At 50.4% G+C, this 25,938-nt stretch overlaps 1 protein-coding gene across 2 annotated transcripts in view; it reads left to right on the top strand.

Annotated features, from left to right (window-relative positions):
• Positions 1 to 25,938, top strand: part of LOC147121222 (EGF-containing fibulin-like extracellular matrix protein 1) — a 170,330-nt gene that overhangs the window by 127,073 nt on the left and 17,319 nt on the right. For both annotated transcript variants that reach the window (XM_085981407.1, XM_085981406.1), the window contains 3 exons: positions 14,045 to 14,164; positions 16,580 to 16,699; positions 18,789 to 18,908. In XM_085981407.1, coding sequence (XP_085837533.1) covers positions 14,045 to 14,164; positions 16,580 to 16,699; positions 18,789 to 18,908 — 360 coding nt within the window. The remainder of the gene's footprint in view (positions 1 to 14,044; positions 14,165 to 16,579; positions 16,700 to 18,788; positions 18,909 to 25,938) is intronic.

Below are 25,938 nucleotides of genomic sequence, written 5' to 3'. Positions count from 1 at the left end.
ATGGGGATCGGGGGGGAGGGGACATCGATGGGATGGGCCGGAGAGATCGGGGCAGGTGGGGACATCGATGGGATGGGCCGGAGAGATCGGGGGAGGAGGGGACATCGATGGGATGGGCCGGAGAGATCGGGGGAGGAGGGGACATCGATGGGGTGGGCCGGAGAGATCGGGGGAGGTGGGGACATCGATGGGATGGGCCGGAGAGATCGGGGGAGGAGGGGACATCGATGGGATGGGCCGGAGAGATCGGGGGAGGAGGGGACATCGATGGGGTGGCCGGAGAGATCGGGGGAGGAGGGGACATCGATGGGATGGGCCGGAGAGATCGGGGGAGGAGGGGACATCGATGGGGTGGGCCGGAGAGATCGGGGGAGGAGGGGACATCGATGGGATGGCCGGAGAGATCGGGGGAGGAGGGGACATCGATGGGGTGGGCCGGAGAGATCGGGGGAGGTGGGACATCGATGGGGTGGGCCGCAGAGATCGGGGGAGGAGGGGACATCGATGGGATGGGCCGGAGAGATCGGGGGAGGAGGGGACATCGATGGGGTGGGCCGGAGAGATCGGGGGAGGAGGGGACATCGATGGGGTGGGCCGGAGAGATCGGGGGAGGAGGGGACATCGATGGGGTGGGCCGGAGAGATCGGGGGAGGAGGAGACATCGATGGGATGGGCCGAAGAGATCGGGCGAGGAGGGGACATCGATGGGTGGGCCGGAGAGATCGGGGGAGGAGGGAACACAACGATGGGGTGGGCTGGAGAGATCAGGGAGGAGGGGGACACATCGATGGGGTGGGCTGGAGAGATCGGGGGAGGAGGGGACACATCGATGGGGAGGGCCAGAGAGATCGGGGGAGGAGGGAACACATCGATGGGGTGGGCTGGAGAGATCAGGGGAGGAGGGGACACATCGATGGGGTGGGCTGGAGAGATCGGGGGTGGAGGGGACACATCGATGGGGTGGGCCGGAGAGATCGGGGGAGGAGGGGACACATCGATGGGGTGGGCCGGAGAGATCGGGGGAGGAGGGGACATCGATGGGTGGGCTGGAGAGATCGGGGAGGAGGGGACATCGATGGGGTGGGCCGGAGAGATCAGGGGAGGAGGGGACACATCGATGGGGTGGGCTGGAGAGATCGGGGAGGAGGGGACACATCGATGGGGTGGGCCGGAGAGATCGGGGGAGGAGGGGACATCGATGGGATGGGCTGGAGAGATCGGGGGAGGGGAACACATCGATGGGGTGGGCTGGAGAGATCGGGGGAGGAGGGGACACATCAATGGGATGGGCTGGAGAGATCGGGGGAGGAGGGGCACATCGATGGGGTGGGCTGGAGAGATCGGGGGAGGAGGGGACATCGATGGGGTGGGCTGGAGAGATCGGGGGAGGAGGGGACACATCGATGGGGTGGGCCGGAGAGATCAGGGGAGGAGGGGACACATCGATGGGGTGGGCTGGAGAGATCGGGGGAGGAGGGGGACATCGATGGGGTGGGCCGGAGAGGTCGGGGAGGAGGGGACATCGATGGGGTGGGCCGGAGAGATCGGGGGAGGAGGGGACATCATGGGCTGGGCTGGAGAGATCGGGGGAGGAGGGGACATCGATGGGGTGGGCCGGAGAGATCGGGGGAGGTGGGGACATCGATGGGCGAGGCCGGAGAGATCGGCGGAGGAGGGGACACATCGATGGGATGGGCTGGAGAGATCGGGGGAGGTGGGGACATCGATGGGGTGGGCCGGAGAGATCGGGGGAGGAGGGGACATCGAGGGGGTGGGCTGGAGAGATCGGGGGAGGAGGGGACATCGATGGGTGGGCCGGAGAGATCGGGGGAGGAGGGGACATCGATGGGATGGGCTGGAGAGATCGGGGGAGGAGGGGACATCGATGGGGTGGGCCGGAGAGATCGGGGGAGGAGGGGACATCGATGGGGTGGGCCGGAGAGATCGGGGGAGGTGGGGACATCGATGGGGTGGGCCGGAGAGATCGGGGGAGGTGGGGACATCGGTGGGTGGGCCGGAGAGCTCGGGGGAGGAGGGGACACATCGATGGGGTGGGCCGGAGAGATCGGGAGAGGTGGGGACATTGATGGGGTGGGCCGGAGAGATCAGGGGAGGAGGGGACATCGATGGGGTGGGCTGGAGAGATCGGGGGAGGAGGGGACACATCGATGGGGTGGGCCGGAGAGATCGGGGGAGGAGGGTACATCGATGGGATGGGCCGGAGAGATCGGGGGAGGTGGGGACATCGATGGGTAGGCCGGAGAGATCGTGGGAGGAGGGGACATCGATGGGTGGGCCGGAGAGATCGGGGGAGGAGGGGACATCGATGGGGTGGGCCGGAGAGATCGGGGGAGGTGGGGACATCGATGGGTAGGCCGGAGAGATCGGGGGAGGAGGGGACATCGATGGGGTGGGCTGGAGAGATCGGGGGAGGTGGGGACATCGATGGGTAGGCCGGAGAGATCGGGGGAGGAGGGGACATCGATGGGGTGGGCCGGAGAGATCGGGGGAGGTGGGGACATCGATGGGTAGGCCGGAGAGATCGTGGGAGGAGGGGACATCGATGGGTGGGCCGGAGAGGTCGGGGGAGGAGGGGACATCGATGGGTAGGCCGGAGAGATCGGGGGAGGAGGGGACACATCGATGGGATGGGCTGGAGAGGTCGGGGGAGGAGGGGACATCGATGGGTAGGCCGGAGAGATCGGGGGAGGAGGGGACACATCGATGGGATGGGCTGGAGAGATCGGGGGAGGTGGGGACATCGATGGGTAGGCCGGAGAGATCGGGGGAGGAGGGTACATCGATGGGATGGGCCGGAGAGATCGGGGGAGGTGGGGACATCGATGGGATGGGCCGGAGAGATCGGGGGAGGTGGGGACATCGATGGGGTGGGCCGGAGAGATCGGGGGAGGAGGGGACATCGATGGGTGGGCCGGAGAGGTCGGGGGAGGAGGGGACATCGATGGGTGGGCCGGAGAGATCGGGGGAGGAGGGGACATCGATGGGATGGGCCGGAGAGATCGGGGGAGGAGAGGACATCGATGGGTGGGCCGGAGAGGTCGGGGGAGGAGGGGACATCGATGGGGTGGGCTGGAGAGATCGGGGGAGGTGGGGACATCGATGGGGTGGGCTGGAGAGATCGGGGGAGGTGGGGACATCGATGGGGTGGGCAGGAGAGATCGGGGGAGGAGGGGACATCGATGGGGTGGGCTGGAGAGATCGGGGGAGGAGGGGACATCGATGGGCTGGGCCGGAGAGATCAGGGGAGGTGGGGACATCGATGGGGTGGGCTGGAGAGATCGGGGGAGGTGGGGACATCGATGGGGTGGGCTGGAGAGATCGGGGGAGGTGGGGACATCGATGGGGTGGGTCGGAGAGATCAGGGGAGGTGGGGACATCGATGGGGTGGGCTGGAGAGATCGGGGGAGGTGGGGACATCGATGGGGTGGGCCGGAGAGATCGGGGGAGGTGGGGACATCGATGGGTGGGCCGGAGAGATCAGGGAGGAGGGGACATCGATGGGTGGGCCGGAGAGATCGGGGGAGGAGGGGACAAATCGATGGGGTGGGCCGGAGAGATCGGGGGAGGAGGGGACATCGATGGGGTGGGCCGGAGAGATCAGGGAGGAGGGGACATCGATGTGTGGGCCGGAGATATCGGGGGAGGAGGGGACATCGATGGGTGGGCCAGAGAGATCGGGGGAGGAGGGGACATCGATGTGGTGGGCCGGAGAGATCAGGGAGGAGGGGACATCGATGTGTGGGCCGGAGATATCGGGGGAGGAGGGGACATCGATGGGTGGGCCGGAGAGATCGGGGGAGGTGGGGACATCGATGGGGTGGGCCGGAGAGATCGGGGGAGGAGGGGACATCGATGGGTGGGCCGGAGAGGTCGGGGGAGGAGGGGACATCGATGGGTGGGCCGGAGAGGTCGGGGGAGGAGGGGACATCGATGGGGTGGGCTGGAGAGATCGGGGGAGGTGGGGACATCGATGGGGTGGGCTGGAGAGATCGGGGGAGGTGGGGACATCGATGGGGTGGGCAGGAGAGATCGGGGGAGGAGGGGACATCGATGGGGTGGGCTGGAGAGATCGGGGGAGGAGGGGACATCGATGGGGTGGGCCGGAGAGATCAGGGGAGGTGGGGACATCGATGGGGTGGGCTGGAGAGATCGGGGGAGGTGGGGACATCGATGGGGTGGGCTGGAGAGATCGGGGGAGGTGGGGACATCGATGGGGTGGGCAGGAGAGATCGGGGGAGGAGGGGACATCGATGGGATGGGTCGGAGAGATCAGGGGAGGTGGGGACATCGATGGGGTGGGCTGGAGAGATCGGGGGAGGTGGGGACATCGATGGGGTGGGCCGGAGAGATCGGGGGAGGTGGGGACATCGATGGGTGGGCCGGAGAGATCAGGGAGGAGGGGACATCGATGGGTGGGCCGGAGAGATCGGGGGAGGAGGGGTCATCGATGGGTGGGCCGGAGAGATCGGGGGAGGTGGGGACATCGATGGGGTGGGCCGGAGAGATCAGGGAGGAGGGGACATCGATGTGTGGGCCGGAGATATCGGGGGAGGAGGGGACATCGGTGGGTGGGCCAGAGAGATCGGGGGAGGAGGGGACATCGATGTGGTGGGCCGGAGAGATCAGGGAGGAGGGGACATCGATGTGTGGGCCGGAGATATCGGGGGAGGAGGGGACATCGATGGGTGGGCCGGAGAGATCGGGGGAGGTGGGGACATCGATGGGTGGGCCGGAGAGATCGGGGGAGGTGGGGACATCGGTGGGTGGGCCGGAGAGATCGGGGGAGGAGGGGACACATCGATGGGGTGGGCCGGAGAGATCAGGGAGGCAGGGACATCGATGGGATGGGCTGGAGAGATCGGGGGAGGAGGTGAGTAGATCGCGGGGGGCCGGAAAGATCGGGGGAGGAGGGGAGTAGATCGCGGGGGGGGCCCCTGGAGGACATTGGGCGGGTGCCAGGAGTAGATGGCGGGCCATGGAGGACATCTGGAGGGAATCGGATCGCCGGTTGGAGGCGTGAGTCCAATCGCTGGGGATGTTAACAGGTTTTCTTGGTGGGCTAGGGGAAGCACTCCTGCTTCTCCTGGCCCACATACAGTGCTGGAAATGCACTGGCCTGTTCCATGCAGCAGCCCTCACCTCCCTTTAGCTGCTCGTTCCCAAGGACCAGGAAACCCAGCTGGCCAGAGTTAAAGCCAGAGCAGAGGAAAAAAAAATCTGAGGCGCACAACCTCATTAAAATATTCAAATGAATGCCCCCCGCCTCCTGGGAGCGGGTTGGTCTCCTCCCACGTCCCATTCTGCCACCATTAAAACCGGAAGTGGGCAGGTTTAGCTTTTCGGTGTACTCTTTTTAATTGGGTGCTTAAACAAATAGATTGTAACTAATATAACTTTAAAAGAACCTTAACAAATTAAATTAAAATTGTGTTGGCCGGGGTGATGATGCACTCCAGTCCCCACGGCGCCCACTGGTCGCGGAAGGCTTCAAGCACGCCGGCAGACACCTCATGCTCCATCTCCAGGGCCACCCAGGTGCGAACATGGCCGCGGAAGAGAGGCAGGCAATCGGGCCGATCGACCCCCTCGACCGCCCGCTGCCTGGACCGGTTAATGGCCACTTTGGCCAAGCCCAGGAGCAGTCCTACAAGGAGGTCCTCCAATCTGCCCGCCCCCCTCTGCACCAGGTGACCAAAGATCAGGAGCGTGGGACTGAAGTGCAGCCAAACATCGAGGAGCATCCCCTTCAAATAATGGAATAGGGGCTGCAACCTCTCATATTCCGTATATACGTGTAACATGGACTCCCCCAGGCCGCATAAAAGGCAGGCAGCCTGGGAGTCCGTGAACCTACTTAAAACCTTATTGCACAGGACTGCTCCATGCAACACCCTCCAGGCCAAGTCCCCAATAGATAAAGGGAGGACTCCCGCATAGAGAGCCCTCCACTGGGGACCCTCACCTCCGCCGGACGGCGAGATGGTATGCCAAAGTGGGTGGGTTCAAGGCAGATTGGGTTCGGTTTGAGAAGTTTTACATTTTCACTTCCCACCTGACCCAAACCCACCTGTTTCTGGGAGTTAAAACTGCTCACCCAGGGCCATGATTTTAACTGTCCCCACCTGGTGGAAAATGGGCACGGCGGTGGGGGGGGAGCAGTTAAAATAAGGCGAGCCACTTATCCCTCCAATCCTGCTACCTTCCCAATTTTAACCTACTCTTCTGAGCAAGCGAACAGGACACCCACAGGAAGGAAGCAGGTCCTACTTTAATTACATGGAGCAGGCTGATGATGTCATCTGCAATTTCAAGGTGAGGCCTGAGCTGGAGGGGGAAGTGTCAGCTCTCCCGTCGGGTAAAACCTGCCGGGAGCCGGATCCTGGCCCAGAAGAGGCCAAGAAGGTAAATGGAGAAGTTTTATTTTAGGATTCCTTGTGGGCCAGGAGGAGTGCTCCTCCTGGCCGAACAAGGAAGCCTTTTCCTTGAGGCAGGTGTTACATTGTTATAGTATCACATCGTTAAATGGAACTACTTTGGTATGGAACTACTTTGGTATGGTGTAGTTATATTGCTATGTGGCACACTGTGCACGGGCAGTGCACAGTGCAGCGTCGGACATCTTGTATCACTCCGCACCATGCGGCAGCACAGAAACAAAGCAAGAATACAGCTAAGTAAAAGCAGTAACTAAAATGAGCTAAAAGTGTCTGTATTATTTATAGTATAAGAACACAAGGAGACACAACATGGTGGCAGCGGTATAAGTGAGTACAAATTGTGCTTTACGAACTACGAATAAGACGAAAAGTGATTTTATGAGCTGATTGTGAGTGCCGGTGTCTGCGGTGATTGAGAGTGAATCGTACGGGAAACTAAAATGACGGCTGCCACTGCACTGACTGTGCAAATGCAACCCCTCATGAACTGGGAAGCCGACGATATAGTAGAAGCATTCCGCAAGTTCAAACAGAAATGTGAGCTTACATTCAAAAGCTTCCTGAAGGGTACTACCAATGAGGAAAAGGTTAGTTACATTCTGTTGTGGACAGGAGAAAAAGGCCTAGATTTGTATAATAGCTGCAGCTTGACTGAAGAGGAAAAGGAAAACCCTTTGACAATTTTTGATAAATTCAGCAACCATCTAGAGCCTAAATCCAATCACCGTATACACAGATACAAATTCCAGAGTCTAAGACAGGAACCCGGTGAAACAGCTGACAATTTCCTGACAAGGCTGAGAAATGAAGCCAGCAAGTGTAAATTTAAGGAAATGGAGGAAAGGCTTGTGGACCAGCTGATATGGGGGTCAGCGCATGTAGAGGTACAAAAAGCCCTGATAGGAAAAGAAAAGCTCGGAATAACAGAGGCTATAGATACTGCGAGAGCTCATGAAGCCATGAAGCAGCAAATGAAAACGCTGATTTCTCAAACGGCTGACATGCGGATGGCTTCTGAGATGGACAACAGAGTGAATGCAGTGAGAGAAAAGTACAACACACAAAGACACGCACATGACAACGGGGGAAACGTGCAGAAATTGTGGAAGACCGCACGATTACACAGACAAGAGGAAATGTCCAGCATATGGAACAAGCTGCAATGCATGTGGCAAACTAAACCACTGGGAAAAGAGGTGCAGAATGAAGAAAGAAGGAACATACATCAAAAACAAAGGCGGACAGCAGAACCAGAGAAAGAAACATAATATCCATGCCATGGATGAGCAGGATGATGATGATGATCACGACAATGCACTAAACATCGAAACCATAAAGATACAGCTTCACGAGATGTCCAGAGCAGAAAATACTCCGAGGAGAGAATTGCACACCATCATCCAAATCAAAAAAAAGGTCAAAGGTCGGCCCACAACCATCAACTTAAAGTTGAAGCTGGACACAGGGGCTCAGAGCAACATTCTCCCATTGAGGCTGTACCAGCAGATCTTTCCCGAAAACCTGAGAGAAGATGGCTACCCGAAAAATGGTTGTTTAAAGGCAAGTAATGTCACGCTGACAGCATACGGGGGGAGTGAGATTAAACAACTCAGAATAACCTTTATCAAAGGGACACATAAAAGAAAGAACATCAACTGCATGTTCTATGTCACCGACACTGAGGGGCCAGCGATCCTGGGATTAAACAGCTGCGAGAAGTTGAGATTGATCTCAGTGCATCACGAGCTGACGGAAACGTCACTGAAGATAGACAGCAACACCCCACTGGAGAACCGCCCACAAATCAAGAGTAAAAAAAGACTTGATAGACATGTATCCGGAATGTTTCGATGATACAGTGGGATGTTTCGGAGATTTCCAATACCACATCACCATCGATCCAGAGGTAAAGCCCGTTATCCATGCTCCACGAAAAGTACCCATCGAGCTGAAGACAAAGCTTGAAAGAGAGCTAAAGGAGATGGAAGAAAAGGGAGTGATCGTAAAGGTCACTGAACCCACAGACTGGGAAAACTCAATTGTGGTATGAGAAAAGCCAAACGGGCGTCTCAGAATATGTTTGGACCCCAAAGATCTAAACCAGGCGATAAAGAGGGACCACTATCCCACCCCAACTCTAGAGGAGATTACACCATCACTGGCAGGAGCCAAAGTTTTCTCAAAACTAGATGCCAGAAATGGATATTGGAACATGAAGTTGGATGAGGAATCAACAACACTGACAACATTCAACACACCATTTGGGCATTACAAATTCCTGAGACTACCATTCAGGTTAAAGGTCAGTCAAGATATCTTTCAACAGAAAGTAGACGAGACATACAGAGACTGTGAAGGAGCTACAGGAATAGCTGATGATATTTAGATCTATGGAGCAGATGAAAGAGACCATGACATGCATCTACATGAGGCCATGGAGCGTACCAGGAAGGCTGGCATCAAGTTAAATGCAGATAAGTGCATAGTTAAAGTCAAGGAATGCCAATTCTTCGGTATGATTTATACACCAGAGGGAGTCAAGCCAAGTCCAGAGAAGATTGCGGCGATTGCTGAAATGAAACCACCCAAAGACAAGAAAGAGCTGAGGAGTTACCTCGGCTTGGTCCAATACATGAGTTCTTTCATCCCACACATGTCGGAACATACAACAAATCTCAGAGAGCTATCGAAAGAAGACGCCGAATACCAGTGGTCTGAATCACACGAAAGGAATTTCAAACAACTTCAAGAACTGTTGTGCAAAGAAACAAGTCTGTCATATTATGACAGAAGAAAACCAGTCACTCTGCAAGTAGACGCTTCTACCAGAGGACTAGGGGCAGCTCTGGTGCAGGACGGAAAGCCGATAGCTTTCGCATCAAAGGCCTTGACGTCAGCCGAGACGAGATACGCCAACATAGAAAGAGAACTATTAGCAGTAGTGTACGGATGCGAGAAATTCCATACATACCTGTATGGCAGGCGATTTACAATAGAGAGTGACCATCGTCCACTAGAACAGATCTATAAGAAGAATCTGTGCAAAGCGCCTGCAAGACTGCAAAGACTACTTCTAAGGCTCCAAAGCTATGATTTCACGCTTAAATATAAGCCAGGAAAGGAAATGGTGCTAGCAGATGCGTTGTCTCGATTGTCACCATATGAGAAACACGAGGTGGAGGGCCTAACAGTAAAAATCCACCACCTAGTGAATGTTACCCCTACAAAGCTCCGTCAAATCAGAGATGAGACTAGCAAAGATGAGGAATTGCAACTACTCACACAACAAGTAATACAGGGGTGGCCGGAGAGAATCCAGCAGGTATAGGTGACAATTCGTCAATACTGGACGATTAAAGACGATATTGCAGTAGAAGACGGTATTCTCCTTGCTGGATCGAGGATCATCGTGCCAAAGACGATGCAGACACAACTTCTCCATCTCATACATGAAGGCCACATGGGAATGGAGAAATGCAAGCTAAGAGCCAGATCAGCTGTATACTGGATAGGCATGTACAAAAATATCGAACAGATGGTCTCTACATGTGGTATATGCCAGAAATACAGAAATGCACAACAGAAAGAGGAGATGATACCTAGTGAAATACCGTCAAGACCATGGCACACTGTTGGGGCAGATCTCTTCATGTGCAATCAAGAATGGTATCTCTTGGTGGCAGATTACTATTCCAAGTTTCCTTTTGTGAGAAGGATGAAAGACTTGAGAGCCACAACTACCACCAGGATTGCAAAGAGCTTGTTTGCTGAACAAGGAATCCCGGAAAAGGTAATCTGTGACAATGGAACCCAGTTCACATCGAGTGAATTCAGAGCTCTGGCAGAAAAGTATGGGTTCAAAATAGTAACCTCATCCCCACATTTCCCAAGGGGACACGGGTTCATCGAAAGACAGATCCAGACTGTCAAGAGAACTCTCATCAAAAGTAGTGAGATGGGGGAAGACCAAGACCTTGCCCTCCTATCACTCAGATCAACACCACTGAAAGCAGACATGAAATCACCTGCGGAATTGCTGAATGGGAGGAAGTTTAAGACTACACTACCAGCAAAAATACATCCTCCCCAGGACCAGGACGACTTCAGACAAAAGCTGGCAGAAGCACAAATCGTCGGAAGCAAACATTACGATAAACATGCAAAGACGCTACCAGAATTGCTGAATGGACAATCGGTGCATGTGCAAGACCCGGTGTTGAAAACCTGGAATCCAGCCAAGGTCATTGGAAAAGCTGATACTCCAAGATCCTACTTCGTAGAGACTGAACCTGGTAACCAATACAGATGGAACAGACTCCACATCAGACCTTCACCTGAACTGAATAAGCAGCAGACAACATCAGCAACATTGACAACACCAGCTACCACAAGCAGTACAACACCAGAAACAAGCGCTACAAATCAAACAGCCACGAGCATGCACACTCCAACTCCAAAGGCGACAGCAACAACAACAACGAGAGCGGAACACACCAAAACACCACAGAGAGGAATGGTCACCACCAAATCCACAAGATGGAGGGACAACATCCAACCACCTGAGCGATATCGCAAATTTAAAAAAAACTCACGATTCTTTGTAGCTGATAATAATAGTTTAGATATAATATTTGTTAATTTAAATTGTTAAATTTCATGTTTTCGTTTTTTGAGAAAGAGGGATGTTACATTGTTATAGTATCACATCGTTAAATGGAACTACTTTGGTATGGAACTACTTTGGTATGGTGTAGTTATATTGCTATGTGGCACACTGTGCACGGGCAGTGCACAGTGCAGCGTCGGACATCTTGTATCACTCCGCACCATGCGGCAGCACAGAAACAAAGCAAGAATACAGCTAAGTAAAAGCAATAACTAAAATGAGCTAAAAGTGTCTATTATTTATAGTATAAGAACGCAAGGAGACACAACAGCAGGCTACCCCCCACCCCCCTGGTTTTTGCTTGAGCCTTCCCACTCACTCCCCCCATTGCTACTAGAGCCTCCTCCCCTACCCCAACCCCCAAGATTGCAGTCAGAGGCATTCCTCCTTCCGATCATGTTTAGAGGCTTCCACCACCAACCCCCCCCCCCAGAGTTTTGCTAAAAGAGGCCCTCCTACTAATTAAAAAAACTTGCTTAAGATGTAAGTAATATTATTCCTTTTTCAAACTAGCTTATTCTCACTTACGTTAGAATTTTTTTTGCTCTACATCTGACAGTGTTTATCGGTGTCAGCTATGGCTCAGTTGGTAGCATCCTCGCCTCTGAGTCAGAAGGTTGTGGGTTCAAATCCCAATCCAGAGACGCGAGCACAAAAATCTAGGCTGACATTCCAGTGCAGTACTGAGGGAGTGCTGCACTGTCAGAGGTGCTGTCTTTCAGATGAGACGTTAAACCGAGACCCCATCTGTTCTCTCAGGTGGACGTAAAAGATCCTATGGCACTATTTCAAAGAAGAGCAGGGGAATTATCCCCAGTGTACCACCAATATTTATCCCTTAATCAACATCACTAAAACAGACTATCTGGTCATTATCACATTCCTGTTTGTGGAAGCTTGCTGTGTGCAAATTGGTAGCCGTGTTTCCTACATTACAACAGTGACTACACTTAAAACAGGTACTTCATTGGCCGTAAAGCACTTTGGGACGTCTGATGGCCGTGAAAGGCGCTATATAAATGCAAGTCTTTTTCTTTTTATGATCTGGGCATTGTAGTTGCACAGGAACAGGATAAAGCCTACATCTCCCATAATCCATCTCGCTCACACGTAGAATTTGTCAACAGGAACCAGAATTCCCCAGTACAAGGTCCCTGGCCCCAAAAAGAGAGGCAAACCTGTGGAGGGAAACATCTTGCAGTCTATCTGGGTACAGTACTGTATGGCTATGTTACTGCACTCCTGCGCCTCCTGGTCCAGAAGCAGTTCTGTAAAGGTATTTACCTTCTCCCCAAGGCTGTACTCACTTCCCTTCAGCTTCTGGGTTTCCCGAAGCCTGGGAATCCTGGCCGACCACTGTAAAACCTGTAAAACAGATTAAATCCGAGGATGCCAGCCTCATTAAAATATTTAAATTGCCAACCTGCCTCCTGGGAGCGGGTTGGAGGCAGATTGGGGTCGGGTTTGAGATTTTAAAAATTTTAACCTCTGACTCGACCCCAACCTATCCGCTTTTGGGTGCAAAAATCCAGCCCCATGAGTTCAAATCCTACCATGGCAGTTTGAGAATCTGGATTCAGTTTTTCAGAATCTGGAAATCAAAAGCTAGTAGCAGTAAAATGAGTAAGCCAAATGTTCACTAATGTCCTTTAGGGACGGAAACCTTGCGGGCTAAATTCGGTTGAATTGCACCTCCTGTTAGCACCCTAAGAGGGCGCTAATGGGGCGCAAATCAACCAGCGTCTGGGCGCGGTGCCGCTAACACCTCCCGCAAAATTCAGCGGGAGGTTAGCGGCGGCGCTAACCATTAGCACCACCGGTGATGACGTCATCGCCATGCGCAGCGCCCCGCTCACGCCCCGGATGTAATATTGGGTGGCGCACCCCAACTTACCGCCGGACGTTATGTCTGCCGGGATCAGAGGGGCCTACCTGCGGCTGGGGCGCTCCGCTCGAGTGCCGGGCTCGTTTGCCGGCACTCCCGATCCCTGGTGGCCCAGCTGGGCACCAGGATGCGCTGCGCCAGGCCCCTCCCCTTTAATAAGGGGTGGAAGGCCCGCAGTACCGCGGCACATAACACTGCGATATTGGCTGGGCGCTTCCAGTAGCGCCCCTTCCTCCCTCTTGGGGCGCTACCTGGGAAAATCGGCTGCGGGGGCGCTAACTTTTTCAGGTTAGCGCCCTGGCAAAGGTAGTGCCCCAAAGGGAGGCGCTACCCAATTTTTACCCCCTTGTGTCCTTACCCAGTCTGGCCTAAATGTGATTCCAGTCCCACACCAACATGGTTGACTCTTAAATGCCCTCTGAAGTGACCTGGCAAGCCAATCAGTTGTATCAAACAGCTACAAAAAATAACACTACATGGACTGAAGCGGTTCAAGAAGAAGGCCCACCACCACCACCTTCCCAGGGCAACTAAGAATTGGCAATAAATGCTGGCCTTTCACATCCTGAGAATGATATTTAAAAATTGAATGGTAAATGTTGATGTAACGTCTCAATATAACTTGAGGAAATGATTCATTTTATCTTAGAGCTTTGGCCAAATTATTACTATGGCATCTAGTTAGCAATATCATGGCTGCTGCTGGCTGATTAATCAAGTACCCTAATGCCCCTACTACAAATTTGTTTGTTCAGCACTAATATGGTCTGAAATGAAATAGGAAATAACTAAATCCAAATTGCTACCAGAATGCAGCTTTTAGGCTCTGCTGAAGATTATTAGGTAAATTAGGAAGGAAGGCAGAATGGATCTAAGTGTTAACAATAATATATGACTTGAAACAGAAAAAGCAACCTTACTGTGATAATATTACATCATTGGGCTATGGCCCTTGGCACTAATCATTGTGGGTGTCTGGCAATGATTTTCTTAAATATGAGCAGTTGTGTAATGTATTTTTCAATGATTATGCAGACATTGATGAATGTAACACAGCCACCTATTGCCATCATGGATGTGTCAACACACCTGGTTCCTATTACTGTCAGTGCAACACAGGTTTTCAGCTGGCAAGCAATAATCGCACATGTAGAGGTAAGCATATGTTCTCACTCATAATCTCAGGATACCTTGCATTAAGCTATAACGCATTACCGACAGTGATTTCAGTATTAAAATAAGGAAACTTTTCCATCTGTTGCCAAAAGAGTATATAAAAATTGTTTGCCTTACATATAAAGACATAATTAACACTTTGCAGAATATTTAATTTTATTTATCCAAAGCCCTCTCTCCTCTCCACTCTGTACAGGTATAGTGCTTGTTATGCTGTTGAATGGGATGCACTGTTTTTTGATTCAATACCACATGTAAGATAAGGTTAGGGTAAAGCTCCATCCTTTGAAGGTTTATTCAACAACTCCAGCAGTAAGAAATCTTTGAGTCTCCATAGTGACATCATTAGAAACTGGCAGCCGTTGTTCAACTCTATATGTGATTCTGTATCGGAGTCATTTCAAACTGCTATTTTACATTGTGAGCAATACCCCACTGAAATACTTTTCTATTTATGTTTGCCAGGTTGGCTGAAAGCCACAGCTCATAGTAATTCTTGCTGTTCCAGTAATTCCACACAAAAAATTATTCTTGCAGGCTTATAAAACAAACTGCCTTTTATGTTATAATACATGTAATGTAATGAAGAACTTCTAATTAGCTCCCCTAATGGCTTGCTGAGTAAATGGACTGCCTGGTGTGGCACTGAGCCATAAAGATCAGGAATACCCTGGGTCCAAGCAGCAGTCTATGCTGAGGTTAATCCCTGCTGTATGACAATATAAGGCACCTTCAGTTAGCTCAGGACCCCTGGCCTGGTGTGGGAATAAATCAGCTCAAGTTCTCACTCTTGATTGCTATTCAGTGACTCCTGTTGTGCATGTGTGCAAACACCAGTTGAGAGCAGGCCAGGGCTTGACAGTCATGCACCCGTGAACAAATAGCCCGCCAGGAATCAGTGCCCTGGAATTTCCTCGTAGCTGCTTCCGCTCTGGCACCATAACTTCACCGGAAGTGTGGCAGAAACTCCATACACGCACATAGACAGGGTTTGCGCCGTACTTCCAGCGAAGTTATGGCGGTGGAGTAGGTGAAGCTCCGAGGAAATTCTTGGCCGATGCCTAGGCTCAAACCTGAAGCATGGCTCCTTGGGCAAGGTACCGGACGGCTGCCAGTGTTCATGAAACTGTACCTCAACAAAGTCAGGAGAGAACTGTGGGGGAACCTTCTAACTAAAGCATTAGTAATAGATCTGTTATTATTCTTATTATTTCCCTCTCAATGAGAGGTCTCAAGTCAATCTCTACATTTTGGCTATTTCTGTTAGAAGTAAACAAAGATTTGACCTCAATTACTGTACTGCTTTCTGTATTACTGCAGTAGATGTTTTGGTTGGACACCTATAAAAACAGTTTTCTTAAACTGACAATTCAATGCTACTAAGAAAAAAATCAAACCTAAGTGAAACAACATTTTAGGCAGCGCTTAAGGGGATCTGGAGATTGTTACTATGCCTTGTGGACTGTCCTGGATAACTTAACATTTGGCTTTCTTTCTATATAGGGCATCCCAGTCTGAACCTACACTGTTATGAGTACTAATCTTCTATTTTAAATGGAGAGATTTGGCAAATCTAGAAGTCAGCAGTCCTTTTTAAAAAAAGTAATAATTTTCTGCAATATTTTGAAAAAATCAAAGCTGATTGTCAAAAGTTATTAAAGTGTAAAGAAAGTCTGTGGGCTACTTTATACTCAAAGTACTTGACCATTTTATAGAAAAAAATATTAGCCTCAGGAGAATGTGATTTTAAAAGATGTCAATTTTGGCATCAGCATGTAATCGTCCCCACCACCCCCCCCCCCCCCCCCCACCGCAACCTCAGATAGAGTCTCCCTTCCTGTTGGGACACTCCATGGAGTAGTTCCATAGAAAGCAATAAAGTGGTTGCAACTTCAACCTGACTTGAGACACTTTGGAGCTATCCAGCCCTGGGAAACCATGCTGCTCATTGGGAAATCTGCATTGCCAGACTTTAGTGGGCTATTCCTGGGTCAGGCATCTCTAGAGTGACTCTCATCTTGGTCTGAACTTGCACCCCCTGTTGCTTTCTTAGGAGCTTCTGAATGCACTGGAATGCTCCTGGAAGTCACGTTGCCTCACCAACCTAGCAGGGTGGAATACTCACTCACTGCCCTCCATGTTTATAACAACACTGGCCTTTTGAAAAAATATCAATCAAAATATACTTGAGTGAACTGGTAGGGGTGCTGGGGGAAAAGTTCTTGAAAGGGCTGAAAGAAAATTCTGCCTAAATGCAACCTCGGAAAATGGGTCTGTAGCATTTCACTGAAAGCTTCCTTGTGTGCCAAGATTATTTAAATCTTTCTGTAATTTTATTTGATAAGATCATTTAGCTGAGATTTTGAATGATTGCATTTTTTCTTTCCCCCTGAGATATTAATGAGTGTGAGACAAGTACTTCATGTGATCATCAGTGCTTTAATATCGTGGGTTCCTTCATCTGCCAGTGTGACCAAGGATATGAATTAAATCCAGACAAAGTTACATGCAGAGGTAACTACTGAATGCTCTTTCAAATGCAGGATCATTTATGCAGCTATTAGAACTAATGTGTAATAGTTTGTCTTCCTCCTATACTCTTCATACAAATGAGAAGACTATCATTTTGGCCATTTAATGATGCATCCAAGCAGCAGAACAAGTGCTTGTGTATGTTAGTATTACATAGACTGAGCCCAATGTTTTGGCCCACAGAATTACAGGGGGAATTACTACCTGTCTAGTCTACAAGTCCCATTCACACTGTGCTCCGCTCCATTCACAAGAGCTGCTCAAACAATTCCCATATATTATACCAAGAGACACAAGTTTTTCAGTAATATTATTTTGTAGCAAATCTAATAATTTCAATAACGTTAAAAGGGGGAAAAATGTTAAAATACCAGTCCATTTAGATCAGTGCCAATGAAGGGCTCAAACAAAATTATAACCTGTCTTTCTGTTACTTTTCTCCAACATTTTCTTACTCAATTCAGATTTTAAGCATTTACTTTTTAATCTCTACTATTAATTCTTTTCTGAGGGTTCCCATTACTAATATTTTAGATTTTGCCACAATAATTAGATTATAATTATTATTTTGAAGTTTAGGAGTGGGATGGAATTGTACCACCAATACACCAATCTTTACTTAGTTCTGTCCATCTAACAAATATGTAATATTCTAGCAAACTTCCAAATATTGCTCAAGGATATTATCTGTGTGAAAATAGGCCTTTAAAAGGCTTAGGAAGAATTCTGTTAACTTTAAATAAAAGGCCTAAATATAAAGTGTCTGGAAACCAGAAGAGAGCCCATTCCATACTGGAACCCAAACCCTCTATAGCACCACCCGAGACCTCTGCTGGTGGGGAGTTCCGTTACAGATGTCTGTGGAGTTGTCACTCCTCCATAGTGGTCCTTAGATGATGGAGTGGTGTCAACAGCCATGGTCGAAATGGGTAACCCTGTTCTCCCAGCAACAATTCTGACACATTGCTGCACAATGCAGCTACCTTTGATTGTCAGAGAGCAAAAGAAGCATAGCAGCTTCCAAGATGGCATGTATTCATGTGCAGAATCATTTGGTTGTCATCACTCATCAGCTGCACATTCACAAAATAAAAACCCTTTCTTTTGATAAAATGTATGGTATGTTCAAATGGAGCCTTTGATACCACCTGAGCGGCATTAATTATACCTGAGACTTGGGGAAATCTGCCACTCGATAAAAGCCAGGTGCTCGCTGTCTCTGCTTTGGTGGGTCCATAGGGAAGAATATGAGAACTGAGGTTCAGCCGAACAAGGCATCCATCACCTGGATAATGCAGCGGTACACTGCTGATTGATTCATTTAACTTACATCACTCAAGACTGCCTGGAAACCTCCTGCTACCTTTAAAGCCACTGACAAGCCTGTGCCCCTGGTAGAAAGAAACCGCAGATCTGGTGCCAACAATTGATATAATGCACTTACTGCATCTGAAGGAAACCACAGCCTTCTTACACACTGCTTATGGGAAAAATCCTAATATGACCTTGTTCTGTAAACACTGGCATGGTATTCACTGGTAGCGCTTAGCAGAATTTAATCTCTTTGGGTTCATTACTTGATTCAATGTTTATTCCCACAGATTAATTTTTTTGTTTGCCATAACATAAGAATTAGGAGCAGGAGTAGGCCATATGGCCCTTCGAGCCTGTTCCACCAGTCAATAAGATCATGTCTGATCTTTGACCTCAACTCCACTTCCCGCCTGATCCATATCCCTTGATTCCCCTAGAGTCCTTTGATGAATTTTTACCAAAAAATACCAAAATGAAGATCCCACTACTCGCCCAAACCTCAGAACATTACCCCTTATACATTGGTGTGAACTATTCCAGTTCTCATTCTGGTCACACCTGTGTTTCTCAGTGCATAAAGAATTTTTTTAAGGATTTAGCTGTAATAAATTCCAAGGTCACAGTTGACACAGCTCATGTTTTACAACTGTTCATATTCAAGCAACATCAGCAAGAAAATCTGAATTTATGCTGCAAATTTTACAAGCAAGTTTTTTTTATAAGCTATAAAATGAATGGGTCTACTCTTGTAATGCAGATGTTGATGAGTGTGCCTACTCAAGCTACATGTGTCAGCACCAATGTGTAAATGAACCGGGACGATTCTCGTGTGTCTGTCCAGAGGGATACAAGCTTCTGGGCACCAGAATGTGCCAAGGTAAGATACTCCAAGCAATAGTTTCTTCTTTCTTATATTAGAAAAATAAATGTTATTTTGGATGCTGAAAATCAAAAATTATGTCTTGCATCTAGTTTGTCACTATAGCATCATAACCCCTCAAATTATCACACCTCAAAGGTACCACAAGTCCATAAAATGAGAAAAATCACGATTAACTCAAATAATTACTGCATTTTAAGTTAACCATGCTGATAGGTTCCGATGTCCAATTGACTAAATGTTAACTAGTCAAAAGCAGTTGTATTCACTCGGTAGGCAGTAAAAGCTACCAATCAGCAATGCATAATCAACACAAAATTGAACAGTCAAAATTGCTCATTTTTTTCAAAGCTACCATTCAAAAACCAGCAAGAACCACAAAACCAATTAATAAATTGTTGTAGTAATGTCTAGTTCCTATCCAAAGACTGAGGTCCACTCAGGCGCTTAAACAAAACAAAGTTTAATGGAAACTAACAGGTTTAAACAAGTAACTGCAGGAGAACATCGAGTGTAGGTCTATTCAGTTCGGAGGCTCCACGAGGACTGCTGGCCGGTCCCGTGGTTGACGTCATGACGTCATCACGTTCTTCCCGCCAGTGAGGGATCACGTGATGTACGGCGTGACGTCATCGCGTTTACCCGCGCTGTTAAAGCAATCACGCTCTATACAAGTAAACAGTACAATTAAAGATACAGACTCAGGCTGTAGCTAACATGTTGTTAAAGGGAATTATATACAAACGGTCTGAGTCCTTTAGTGGCTCCGCCACATGTGCCCCCCCAGAATTGTCTTTAACAGCAAAAGTGAGACGGCGAGGAACCCGGACAAGCCTGTCCGAGCAACTTCTGTAACCCTGAAGTGAAAGCTGATGGCCAGTGGTCGAGCTGTCGGGCGGTTGTGGTGGAGCTGGCATGCCGACTGTGGGCGGTCGGCCCCATTTTGGCGGTTGAGCGATTTCGACTGGGCTGTCCAAGTCTAAGTGCGCCGGCTTCAGTCGGTCAACTAATATGTGGTCCGGTTTTCCTCCGAAATCGACCGAAAAGGATTTGTCTCCCGGCTCTATGACGCGGAAGGGACCAGTGTAAGGAGGCTTGAGTGGGTCCCGGTGAGCGTCGTGACGGATAAACACGTACTCGACGCTTTTCAGCTCAGTTGGGACGTGGGAGCTCTGTAAGCCGTGATGCGATGTAGGCACTGGACCGAAACATCTGGCCGCTTCCTGGTGGCTGATGAGCTGCTGGGATGCGGACCATGGCTCTGTTGGAGACGGGAGGAAATCCCCTGGTACTCGTAGTGGTTGGCCATATACGAGTTCCGCCGAGGAGGATTGTAAATCTTCTTTGGGCGCCGTACGAAGACCCAAAAGGACCCAGGGAAGTCTGTCCATCCATCCCGCGCCTTGAAGACTGGCCCGCAGAGCGGCTTTGAGGGACCTGTGGAATCGCTCGCACAGGCCATTCGCCTGTGGATGATAGGCGGTGGTGCGATGTAGTTTGGTGCCGAGCCCCTGAGCCACAGCGTTCCAGAGCTCAGAGGAAAACTGCGGTCCACGATCGGAAGAGATGTCCGCCGGTACGCCGAAACGAGCAACCCAAGAGGAGATGAAAGCTCTGGCCACGTCTGCCGAAGTGGTGGAAACCAAAGGAACTGCCTCTGGCCATCTAGTGGTGCGGTCTACCATTGTGAGGATGTGTGTAAAACCTTGAGAAGGTGGAAGCGGCCCCACGAGATCCACATTCACGTGGTCGAATCGACGCTCCGGAACAGCGAAGGTGGCCAATGGAGCTTTTACATGACGCTGTACCTTGGCCTTTTGGCAGACCACGCAGGTGTTGGCCCAGTCGTGGACATCCAGGTGCATACCTCTCCAGATGAATTTTGACGACATCAGCCTTTGCGAGGCCCTCATGCCAGGGTGTGACAAACCGTGTATGGCGTCGAACACTTTTCGGCGCCAGGTGACTGGAACTATAGGGCGGGGAACTCCCATGGAGATGTCGCAAAGTAGCGTGGTGCCTGCAGCATGGAACTTGACGTCGGCCGCTTGGAAGCTAGAGGGGGTGGTCCTGTATGCTTGGACCTCCGGGTCTGAGGCTTGATCTGCAGCCATGAGGGCATAGTCGATTCCGAGTTGGACTGCGTGCACAGTCGCGCGGGAGAGGCAATCCGCCACCAGGTTGTCTTTGCTGGACACATGCTGAATGTCCGTGGTGAATTCTGAAATGAACGTCAAGTGACGTTGTTGCCGAGCTGACCACGGTTCGGCGGTCTTGGCCATAGCGTACGTTAGTGGCTTGTGGTCCACATAAGCCGTGAACGGACATCCCTCTAGTAAGAACCGGAAATGGCGGATGGCTAGAAAAAGGGCCAGCAACTCCCGGTCGAAAGTGCTGTACTTTCTTTCATTTCGCCGTAGTTGACGGCTGAAAAACGCAAGAGGTTGCCACGTCCCATTCACCCACTGTTCCTGCACTGCGCTGATTGCGTAGTCTGACGCGTCGGTGATAAGGGCAATGGTGGCACCTGGAAGCGGGTGCGCCAACATGGTTGCGTTGGCCAAGGCGCCTTTGGTGTCGACGAACGCCCGGACCATCTCAGCCGTCCAGCTGATGGAATCCTTACCGGACTTGGCCTTGAGGGCCTCGTACAAGGGCTGCATAAGCAGAGCCGCCTTAGGGACGAACCGGTGATAGAAATTTACCATCCCGAGGAACTCCTGTAGGGCCTTGACGGTCTGTGGGCACGGGAAAGCTGTAACCGCCTCGACCTTCGTCTGTAAGGGAATTGCGCCATCTGATGTAATGCGGTGGCCCAAGAAGTCAATCCGCTGCAGGCCGAACTGGCACTTGGCCGGGTTGATAATCAAACCGTGTTGACTGAGGCGTGTGAAGAGGGTACGCAAATGGCGGAAGTGCTCCTCTTTGCTGGGGCTGGCGATGAGGATGTCGTTGAGGTAGACGAAGAGGAATTTTAGATCCCGCAGCACAGAGTCCATTAAGCGCTGGAAAGCCTGTGCAGCATTCTTTAAGCCAAATGGCATTCGCAGAAATTCGAACAGGCCGAATGGGGTGATGACTGCGGTTTTCGGGACGTCTTGCGGGTGCACGGGGACCTGGTGGTAACCGCGGACGAGGTCGACTTTCGAAAAAAAGGTATTTCCCGCCAAATGGGCCGAGAAATCTTGGATATGCGGGATCGGGTACCGATCAGGAGTAGTGGCATCGGTAGTCGCCGCATGGCCGCCATCCGCCGCCGGGTTTCGGAACAATGTGGAGAGGCGAAGACCAGGGACTATTCGACCGGCGAATAATCCCCAGCCGCTCCATCGTGTCAAACTCCGCTTTCGCAGCCACTAGCTTGCCGGGTTCGAGGCGTCGGGCCCGTGCATAAACCGGGGGGCCAGTGGTGGTGATGTGATGTTCCACACCATGTTTAGTAGCCGAGGTGGAGAACGTGGGCCTGGTCAGATCTGGGAACTCTCCGAGGAGCCGAGTGAAGTTGTCTGGAGGTGGGACCGCACAGAAGACAGTGCGCGGCACGGCGTTACCGCGGTGGCATGGGATTGAGTGGAACGTGGCCGCGTTGATCAACCGGCGGTGCCTGACATCGACCAGGAGGCTGTTGGCACACAAAAAATCCACCCCAAGGATGGCCTGCGTGACTTTGGCCGTGATGAATTCCCAGTGGTAACGCTGACCGCCGAAACACACCTGGACCCGCCGCCTTCCGAAGGTCCGAAGGTCCGCGCCATTAACCGCCGCGAGGGCAGGGCCGTGGCCACCAGCTACTATATCGAGATTTGACGCAGGTAGGATGCTACACTGCGCCCCGGTGTCGCAAAGGAAACGTCGACCAGATAGGGAGTCGGTGATGAAAAGAAGCTTCCCTGAGTCTCCGATGGCCATTGCAGCCACGGGGTGCTCATTAGATCCGGTCCTCTTTCGCCAGGGTGTCTGAAGATGTATTTTTTTTTGTGCGAAAAGCCACAGGGAGGGCGGCAGCATCTTGCTTTCATGCCAAAATGGGCGTGGTAAAAGCACAACCCCACTGATTGAGGAGCTGGAACAGTGTCTGTGGGGGATGGGCACCTCGTGGCCATGCAGTGCTGTTGTGTCACCGCGAAGATCTTGTCCGCTTCGGCAGCAAGCTCCGCGCAGTCTGTGACTTCGGATCTGGCTAGGGCAGCCTGAACTTGCTCCGGGAGTAGGCTGAGGAATAGCTCCCTGAAGAGGAAGCATTCTGGCTCAGACCTGAGGAGCGTGAGCATCTGGCTCATGAGCTCGGATGGCTTGGAGTCCCCGAGGCCGGGCATAGCGAGCAGCCGGCGGGCGCGCTCCGACTTCGTGAGCCCGAAGACCTGCAGCAACCGTTAAGGTGTCATACTTGCGATCAGTAGGTGGACTACAGAGTAGGCTGACGATCCGCGAGGCTGTGGCGCTGTCGAGGGCGGAGACCACGTAATAATAACGGGTCTGATCCGCAACGATGTCCCTGATGGCGAACTGGGCTTCAGCCTGGATGAACCATGTGGCTGGTTGTTGCTCCCAGAACTGCGGTAGCTTCAAGGTAACGGCATTCGTTTCCATCTTGATTATCTTCTGCGAAAACCGTTCGCAAAAGTCGGGGTCACCAATGTAGGAATGTCTAGTTCCTATCCAAAGACTGAGGTCCACTCAGGCGCTTAAACAAAACGAAGTTTAATGGAAACTAACGGGTTTAAACAAGTAACTGCAGGAGAACATCGAGTGTAGGTCTATTCAGTTCGGAGGCTCCACGAGGACTGCTGGCCGGTCCCGTGGTTGACGTCATCACGTTCTTCCCACCAGTGGATCACGTGATGTACGGCGTGACGTCATCGCGTTTACCCGCGCTGTTAAAGCAATCGCGCTCTATACAAGTAAACAGTATAAATAAAGATACAGACTCAGGCTGTAGGTAACATGTTGTTAAAGGGAATTATATACAAACGGTCTGAGTCCTTTAGTGGCTCCGCCACATTGTATAGAATTACATAAAATGTACAGCACAGAAACAGGTCAGTCGGCTCATCTGGTCCATGCCGGTATTTATGTTCCACACGAGTCTCCTCCCACCCTACTTCATCTAACTCTATCAGCATAACCTTTTATTTCTCCCTCATATGTTTATCTAGCTTAAATGAATCTGTGCTATTCGCCTCAACTATTCCACGTGGTAGTGAGTTCCACATTCTAACCACTCTCCTGAATTCCCTATTGAAATTATTAGTGGCTATCACTCAGGAATTGATATTTCATCCTCTTCGAGTTGTCATATTGCTGATCACGCCACTGACTATATATCTCAAATTAATTTGTAAGATGTTATACATGTAAGTAAATTATCAAAGAAATTACTAAACTTAGCCATAAACCTACTTATTGGGCCAGATTTTGTTGGAGTGGGGGATCTCACGGCGTGCCCCATTAGTTAGACATGTTTGTGCACGTTTATGCTTTAAAAATATTTTGCCCACAATGTTGCTAAAAGTGCGAGCTGATAACAGCACAGCGAGGGAAACAGGGTATCTGGGACCTTGGTGAACAGTGGGACCAACAGTGTATCACCTTAACCAATGAGATTTAAGAATTGAGAAATAGCAGAGGAAGGACTGAGAAGGAGGGTGAATTCAATGTCAAATCAGGTACAGAAAGAGAAATAAAGAGAGGGAAAGAAAGATTGGATAAAGAGAAAGAACGGAAAAGTAAGAATAAAAACTTAAAAGTTTAAAATTTGGCATTTTTAAATCTCCTAAAACAATTCACAACCTGAAGGACTGAAACTCCACATTTATAATTGTTCACTTTCTGGGCAGGAGAGATTGATTTGCAGTCATAAACAATTATCACATCGTTAAAAGGGTATTTACGCTGTTAATTACTAGATTTAACTTTCTATGACGAGTTTAATGAGCAATTAATGTGCAAATGCAGCAACTTCATGAAAATCACGGGATGGTTAAGCACGAGAGGCCGTTTTCGTGAAGCTAACAGAGAAGCAGCGCAAGTGGTCCAGCAACTTGTGCCATTTTGCAATTCATGGGGTATCTCTTCCTCGCTACAAGTTGCTGGCCGATTTTCACATTAATAACGGCATGCGTCATTCAGACACCATTATTTTTTCAACAAAATCTGGCCCATTTTATCTTGGAAATCTTTGTAAAAAAATTCCTTTGCACAGGCCTTCCCCTATTTCTATAGCTTGTGGCTGGATTTCAGTGCTTACAGTGAAATCTCCTGGTGATACCACCGAGGATCTGAGCACATTCAATCGGTTTGCAGCCTGTGACAGTTGAGAAACTGCAAAATTCCACTCTCTATTGCTGCAATGAATAAAGTCAGGAGTTTGTGGGGTTAAATTGGATAACTGGCAAAAATGGGCGTGGGGAATCACAGTACGCAATTAACCCACGCCCGTTCATTGTGTTGCAGGCAGCACGTTAAATTGGTGCTCTCTGCTGTTTTACATGATTGCTATGACCAGCCAGCACTAACCGCGCTGTTTATTGGCTGCACGCATCAGCAGAGAGCCCGCTATCATGGATGGCTAGCATTACTTAAAGGCAACCTACACCTCTTAAAGGAGAGGTGCATTGTGGCTGCAAAAAGTGGTGGGAGTCCTTTTGTGAACTGAATCTGTGCTGTAATGTATTGAAGAATAGCTGAACATGTGAGAGAGAGCCAAGTATAGGAAACGTACAATTGCACCAGCAGCCTGAAGAAATAATCCAGCAACTAACTTGTAAGTACTTCATGATCCCTTTAAATAGCGCTGTTGTGGGATCTTTTATTCTGTTTAAAATCCTATTCAGCTGTGCGAGGTTAAGACAGGGCTTTGGCTGGAGTTTGGAGTTCCAAAATGGGAATGGTGGCTTCAAATCAGCATTGCACATTGATTCGCATCATCATCTCGCTGCTCTGCATGCTACCGGCCATCGTTAGGAGCCCACGCAAACCCCTTTACCAAGATGGCATCCTGCGCACTTCCCGTCAGAAGTGTGCGCAC

The sequence above is a fragment of the Somniosus microcephalus genome, chromosome 3 (genome assembly GCF_052327205.1).
Source record: "Somniosus microcephalus isolate GS21.2 chromosome 3, FLI_Smic_1.0, whole genome shotgun sequence".
NCBI classification, from domain to species: domain Eukaryota; kingdom Metazoa; phylum Chordata; class Chondrichthyes; order Squaliformes; family Somniosidae; genus Somniosus; species Somniosus microcephalus.
Note: the sequence above shows the minus strand (reverse complement) of the source record. Positions and strands in the feature narration are given on the sequence as shown.